The following is a 6,886-nucleotide window of genomic DNA, read 5'->3' on the forward strand; positions in this document are numbered from 1 at the left end:
CACGTTCATCTAAAAATGAATTTCCATTACATTAATATAGTGTATTAAGGGCCCTTCACAATACTGTGAATACTTATTTCTTATTTAAAACATTTGTCTGTCTTTTAAGAAATTTAGATTGTTATATCAGTGGTTTGTTCATGTCAGCACCAATTGCATGCAGACTTAATACGTAATTAATTTGTTTTTCCAAATGTTAATCTGGCCTACGACATTAAAAATTCTGTGATTATTTATAGGCCTTTTATTTGTTAACATAAAAATAAAGTCAATGTAGTGACAACGACGAAAGCATTTATTAAGTAATGTTAATTATTTAGTTAATGTGGTGGAAAGAGTACTGACAAATCATACATAAGTAAAAGAGCTATTACTTGCCTAAAAATCTAGAGCAAGTAGAGTAAAAGTATCTGTTGTAAATATTACTCATACTTTGAGTATAAAGTAGATCTTTCAAAAGTACTCGAGAGTAGTGAGTATTTCGCTGTAAAAAGCTGATGCATTTACATGTAATTTGTGGATGTGAGTAAACAAAACTTTTTGTTTTGCCTTTAGTTATTGTCCAGCAGGCACACAACATAATAGGGCGTAAATATTAGATTAGATTTAGTTTGTGATGTCAGGTGACCAAAATTCAATGTCTAGCCAGCGTCTAAGGACAACGTTATTTTGATGTCTAATATTGACGTTGATAGTTGGTTGATTTTAGGATGTGTTAGAAAGTGACCAAAATCCAACGTCGAGCCAACATCTTAAAACAACATCATATTGACGTTAAATACTGACATTTATTTGTCAGTTATGGCAACCAAAATCCAACATCTGATAGACGTCAAAGTGGTAACGTCCACACAACGTCAAGCTGTAACATGATTATACGTTGATGTATAGTTGATTTTAGGTTGCAACTTGGACATTGACATCAGCCTGATGGTGAGTTCTGACGATTTTCATTTCCAAACAAAATGCAACATCCCCACGACATTGGGGTACAACGTCAATCTGACGTCATGTTAATGTTGGCATCCTGTGCCTGCTGGGTGTTTAAGGCCATTTCGTTCGTCATACAGTAAACATCGTCATCTTCTCATCAGTGACATTTCAGTTTTCATTTCAGCGCAGTTTTCATTATAAACATATTTGCAAGCTGTAGTAATATGTTGTGCGGTTCTCTTTATTTATGGGATAGAAATCCACTTTTGGCCACCAGGTCGTTCCTTTGTCCAGAGTGAGTGTGGAAACGGAGCTGGAAATCACAGCTCACCTTAAAGTAAGTGTGGAAAGTTCGAGTTGCAATGCATAATAACAATAATAACAATAATAACAATGCATAAATATTAGGAACAATATGGAAAAACGTACATTTACATGTTTGTTTGTGTTTGTGTGTACACACTTTACAAATAAAGATAAACAAAATAAAGTATTATTGAAATTAATATAATAGAAAATTATAAAATGATAGAAAATACCTGAATTTAACTAAAGGAAAATAATTTATTAGTATTTGAACATTCAAAATAATAGGACAGAACACCAGCAACAAAAACAATAAAAAAATAAATATTATTAAGAAAAATGCATATAAAATTTCGGTCACACGTTACATAAAGGTTTCATTCAATGCTGGTTAATGTACAGTATTTACTAACATGAACTAAATACTTGTACAGCACTTAATAATGATAGCTAAACCTTTATGCATTTTTAACATCCAAATTCACAATTGTTAACATTAGTTAATGCACCATGAGTTAATATGAACTAACAATGAACAACTGTATTTTCATTCACTCTCATGAGTACATACTGTAATAAATGTAGTGCATTGTTTGTTTATGTTAGTAAATACATTAACTAATAAAGCCTTATTGTAAAGTCCTACCCAAATCTCTAATTAACGTTCACCTGAGTATAAGAAATTCCAAGAGTAAATAATTCACACAATAATTTCAATCGATTATTAAATCTGATCATTAATATGTGACCTGTTCTCTGTCCAGTATCGTTTGCATCAGCGCCACTCGTTTACTCCGAATTCATCACTTGAGGACAAAGCTGTAGTGATTCAGAAAACAAAAACAGCTTTATTCAAGGTTAGTAGATTGGAATATCTTTAAAGCAGAGTTTTGTGCAGCCATGATGTGATCTTACGTACTTTAGATGCTCTCTTTGTGTGGTTTTAAAGGAGCAGGTTTCATCGAACACTCCTCACCTCCTGCAGAGCATTGTGCCTCTAGAGAAGAAAGAGGAGGAAGAGGAGGAAGAAGAAAAGAAAGCAGAACTAGTGCTCCTTCAAAATGCATCTTCATGTACGGATGAGGCTCCTGAGGGCCAGGGCTCTCTGTCTGAGGGCCCGTTCAGAGATGCTGATGCTAAAAACAAACAGAGATCGCATGAAAGAGACACAAAACAGCAACATCATTCCTTCCTAGACACTCAAAATGATGACGACGTGAATTATAAACAGAGGAGATTTATGATCTACCTTTGTGGTGGATACAAAGGTAATGTGTTTTTTTCATTTGAAGTAGGGCAGCACGATATATCGTTTCAACATCGATATCACAATGTGTGAGTCTGCAATCGACACATTGCAGGATATGCAATGTTAAATTGGGATTATAGTCGATCAACAATTGAGAATACATGGGATTTGTGGAGTCATTGCAAAGTATATGTACTGTGTATCGGGACGCTGGACAACGGAGTGCGGATCCAAATGCAGGATTATTTATAAGAATGGTCAGGCAAGCAATGGTCAACACAGGAACAAACAAATGTGGGCAATCCAGAGTCGTGGTCAATAAACAGGCAAATGGTCAAAAGGCAGGCAGCAGACAACGTAAATAAACAAAACAACAAAGTAATGGTCTAACACGGCAAGGCAACGAAAATTTATCATAATGTCACACAGTTAAACAAGACTAGTGTGTATATCTGTGCTGCTTTTAAAGTCCATGTCATCAGTTCTGACCATCTTTAGCTGTGTGTGTTAGTAATCAGCACCCTAAAGCTTTGGTAACACTCGAGCATGCAAAATTCTGTAGTACGGCGCTGAGAAAAGGGGCGGGATTAAACAAAATGATTAGACATATAAAAAAGCGAGCGATTGAACCATGTTTTAAATTTCTGTCCAGAGAGGTCACATTTTGATCCTCGATTGGTATCACGCAGTCAAGTGATGCTATTGCGCAGGTCAGAGTTCACCAAGCTTTGAACTTTACATAGCAGCAAACTGCAAAACTTGTTGCTCGAGCTTTTGTTTCCGGTCTGAAGCTTTCGCTTGCATATGAACGAGAGTCTATGGGGAGAAATGTCTAGTGTGACCGCAGCTTTACCCTAAACGGAACAGGTGTGAGTGTGTGGTGCATGACTGGATCTGTAGTCCATGTAATGATGGATTTGTCGTTTTTTAGCGATCTGCCAGGATTAGATCGCTGGGGATTGTGACAGTATAACCATAACAGAGTGAAACTTTATCATTTGCATGTGTTTTAAAGACATTTTAAGCATGTGTAAAGTATTTGAGCACAATACCAATAAACATTTGTAACTTTGATGAAGAGAAATTTTACTGATTTATTGATACAATAAAGACTATAGTGTTATTTTACATTACATTATTACATTTCTTTATCTGAATACTGTTTGACTCTCCGGAAAACGATAAAGAACTGTTTATTTTACTTTTTTCTTTGCTCTATTGTAATTATTCTTATCAATTAAATTTGTTATACATAATTCACACCCTAACAAAATCAACCCAACCAATCTAAATACTTTTTTTTCTCCACAAAGAGAGCTGTTCAAGCCATCTGCTGAAATTGTATTCATATCACAATATATATCACAGCAACACAGTATATTCAATTCAATTCAATTCAATTCAATTCAATTCAATTCAGCTTTATTTGTATAGCGCTTATACAATGTAGATTGTGTCAAAGAAGCTTCACATAAATGGTCATAGTAACTGGAATAGTGTGGTTCAGGTTTTAGTGTTTAAGTTCAGTTCAGTTCAGTTTAGCTCAGTTCAGTGTGATTTAATCATTACTGAGAGTTCAAACACTGAAGAGCCAATTCATCGATGCGTAGCTCTACCAATCCTGAACCATGCGAGACAATATATCACATTGTCAGACTTTTCCAATATTGTGCAGCCCTAATTTGAAGCAGTTTTTAGTGTCACATGATCTGATTATACATATAATGGAGGTTAAAATTAGTGAACAACCTAGAATTTCCTACTTCCTGTTTTGGGGTGACTGCTCTGTCCCTTTAAAGTTAAACCAGAGTAAAACGTTTTTAAAGCATATTTATATTACATAGATTCAGATTGATAATATAAAAATAAAATTGATGGTTACTTTATGCAATATGAATTCATGAAAAACAATTTATGAATGTCACATATTTCCGAAATACAGTTGAAGGCAAAATTATTAGCTCCTCTGTAAAATTTTAGTTTAATTTTAAAATATTTTTCAAGTGCTGTATAACAGAGAGAAGTTTTTTCAACACATTTTTAAACAATAGTTTTACTAGTTTTGTATAACTAAATAGTTTTGTAATATATTATAAAATTTATTATTAAAATATTGTACAAATAATTTCCTAGATGTTTTGCTAGAGTAATCAGCTTAAAGTGCAATTTAAATACTTAACTAGGTTAATTAGGCAATTTATGCTAATTAGCCAAGACATTGGACAACAGTAGTTTGTTCTGTAGACAATTGAACAAATTTTTTTATTTTATTTTATTTTATTTATTTTATTTTTTTAAACCGGCTTTTATAACAGCCAAGTAAGTAAAAAGTAAGACTTTCTCCAGAAGAAAAATATATACACACACACACACACATATATGATTTGAATTTATAATAAATATATTCAAACTCAAATAATAATTTATACAAAAATAAAATTTTGCTCTACAATTGTGTGTACAGATACAATTCCCGAGCGCTGTGCACTGATGGAGAGTGTGTATCCGCGACTGTATCTCCACTGTAAGCAGAGAGGATATGATTTCAAGATGATTGACTTGCGGGCTGGAGTCGGAGATCCTGATTCAGACCGTCATGATCTGGCAGAGATGCACATAGAGACACTCAGACGATGTCAGGACACTGAGGGACCAAACTTTTTTGTAGGATTAATTCCATGTGGTTTATTGGAGTGGTGACTTGAGTATATAATTTCAATATTTAAAGTCTTCCTTTTCTTGCAAGGTGTTCACTGGACAGAAGCATGAAATACTCTCGCTGCCAAATACTATTCCCCAAGCAGATTTTGAAGCAGTTCTAAAACTAATGGAGAAAAACAAGAAGAAACTCTACAGGAGACAGTCAGACATGGCGGTGGAGTCGCAGTCCTGTATTATTCCCGCTGACCACAACAGGAGTTTTGTGCTGGAAAGGGAAACCAATTTATCAGAGGAGAAGGAGCTTTCGGAGAGTTCAGCCGTCCTGAGTGAGAACTCGGTGTCCAGCAGTTCAGTGTCAGATAGAGAAGAGACTCCACTGGCTCCGAGCTGGATGGATTATGATCAAGAGCTTACTCTCTTACAGACCTGGTATAAGCTGGACACAAACACAGTTCCTGCTGTTTACCGCTTACTTCCTGTCAGGTGAGTTTTTTTTATTTTTAAGTAAGCTATCCCTACATGGTAAAAAATGCTGGGTTCCACACAATTCCTTCATGTTGTCCCAACACAAATCAATTTAACCGTTTTTACAAATTTAAGTTGACTGAACATAAAACAATTAAGTTGTCCCCCCTAAAGAATTGTGTTGACTCAGTTCATTTTAAACAAAGTCCCTTAAGGCAAGTGATTTCACTCTGTGGCCATCTTTGAAACGCCTCTCGGTCAGTATGCTCAGGCATTCTGTTTGAATCAAATTCTCCAACACAGCTTGCCAAGCTTACTATTAAATTTAATATTAAGAATCACCAATAAGGAGTCAAGTAATGCAGGCGGTGGGGATAGACGTGCTGTAGCGACCTCCTCTCATTAGCTATAATATTAACCAAATATCCTTCATTAATTTTCCTTACTGATAGAATATCGACATCATCAAGACATCGAAAAGTCAATATTGTTTATGGCGGAACACATTCTGCGTCGAGAAGGACACAAACTACAACCAGTTTCCAGCATAGCCAAAACGAGCGATCTAGACACGTTAGACAACATGGACTTGAACAAGGGACCTTCTTGCTGTAAGGCGACAGTGCTAACCACTGAGCCACCGTGTAGTCACCCACCTTTTTTATATGTTTAATTTCATTTTGAAGGATGATACATGTTGTCCACTATTTTTGTACTGTAATACATTGAGTTAAACATATTTTAACCGTGTAGAATTGAGTTACATCTGAAAATACTATCTGTCTTCTTTCCCTCAGTTTCATCTTTATGTATTAATACCTTTAAATCAGGAACTACTTGCTGAACTAGTTAAAACAATGGACTATTTGTGATTGTTGTTACTCAGCTTTTTCTTTTCTTTTCTTTTCTTTTCTTTTTTTTAAAATAAATCCAGTTTCTCCTTGTTTGGTTCCCATGGCAGTGAATAGAAGCAGTGATTTCTACTGCAAACAATACAACCAGCATTGTTAGAACTCTTGCATGAATATACGTGGATTCCTAACTAGTGTTTGTAACTGTAGACACTTCCTATGGCTTCCTATAGACAAAGTTCACTTAAAGCTTTAACTCGTTCATCCTTTAATAATCCCCATGTTGTTCCATATCTGTATGATTTTCTGTGAAACATTTTGAAGTTGTCTTTTTTTTTATTAATAAAAGAGATAGATAGATCACCCAAAAAATGACATTTTGTCATCAATTCCTCAACCATAATTTGTTCAGTTTGAGTTT

General features: G+C 34.9%; 1 protein-coding gene across 7 annotated transcripts in view; it reads left to right on the forward strand.

Moving 5' to 3' along the window:
- si:ch211-212k18.6 overlaps positions 1–6,886 on the forward strand; it is a 53,993-nt gene that overhangs the window by 3,592 nt on the left and 43,515 nt on the right. For 4 of the 7 annotated variants that reach the window (XR_012383225.1, XM_073908254.1, XM_073908258.1 and 1 more), the window contains 5 exons: positions 1,190–1,270; positions 2,004–2,096; positions 2,189–2,507; positions 4,953–5,152; positions 5,235–5,632. Coding sequence is in view for 5 of the 7 variants with exons in the window: in XM_073908254.1 (XP_073764355.1) it covers positions 1,190–1,270; positions 2,004–2,096; positions 2,189–2,507; positions 4,953–5,152; positions 5,235–5,632 (1,091 nt within the window). In the remaining 2 variants the exon portion in view is untranslated. The remainder of the gene's footprint in view (positions 1–1,189; positions 1,271–2,003; positions 2,097–2,188; positions 2,508–4,952; positions 5,153–5,234; positions 5,633–6,886) is intronic. The other 3 variants (XR_012383226.1, XM_073908255.1, XM_073908257.1) reach the window with 1 other exon arrangement.

This window comes from Danio rerio, chromosome 7, assembly GCF_049306965.1.
Source record: "Danio rerio strain Tuebingen ecotype United States chromosome 7, GRCz12tu, whole genome shotgun sequence".
NCBI lineage: Eukaryota > Metazoa > Chordata > Actinopteri > Cypriniformes > Danionidae > Danio > Danio rerio.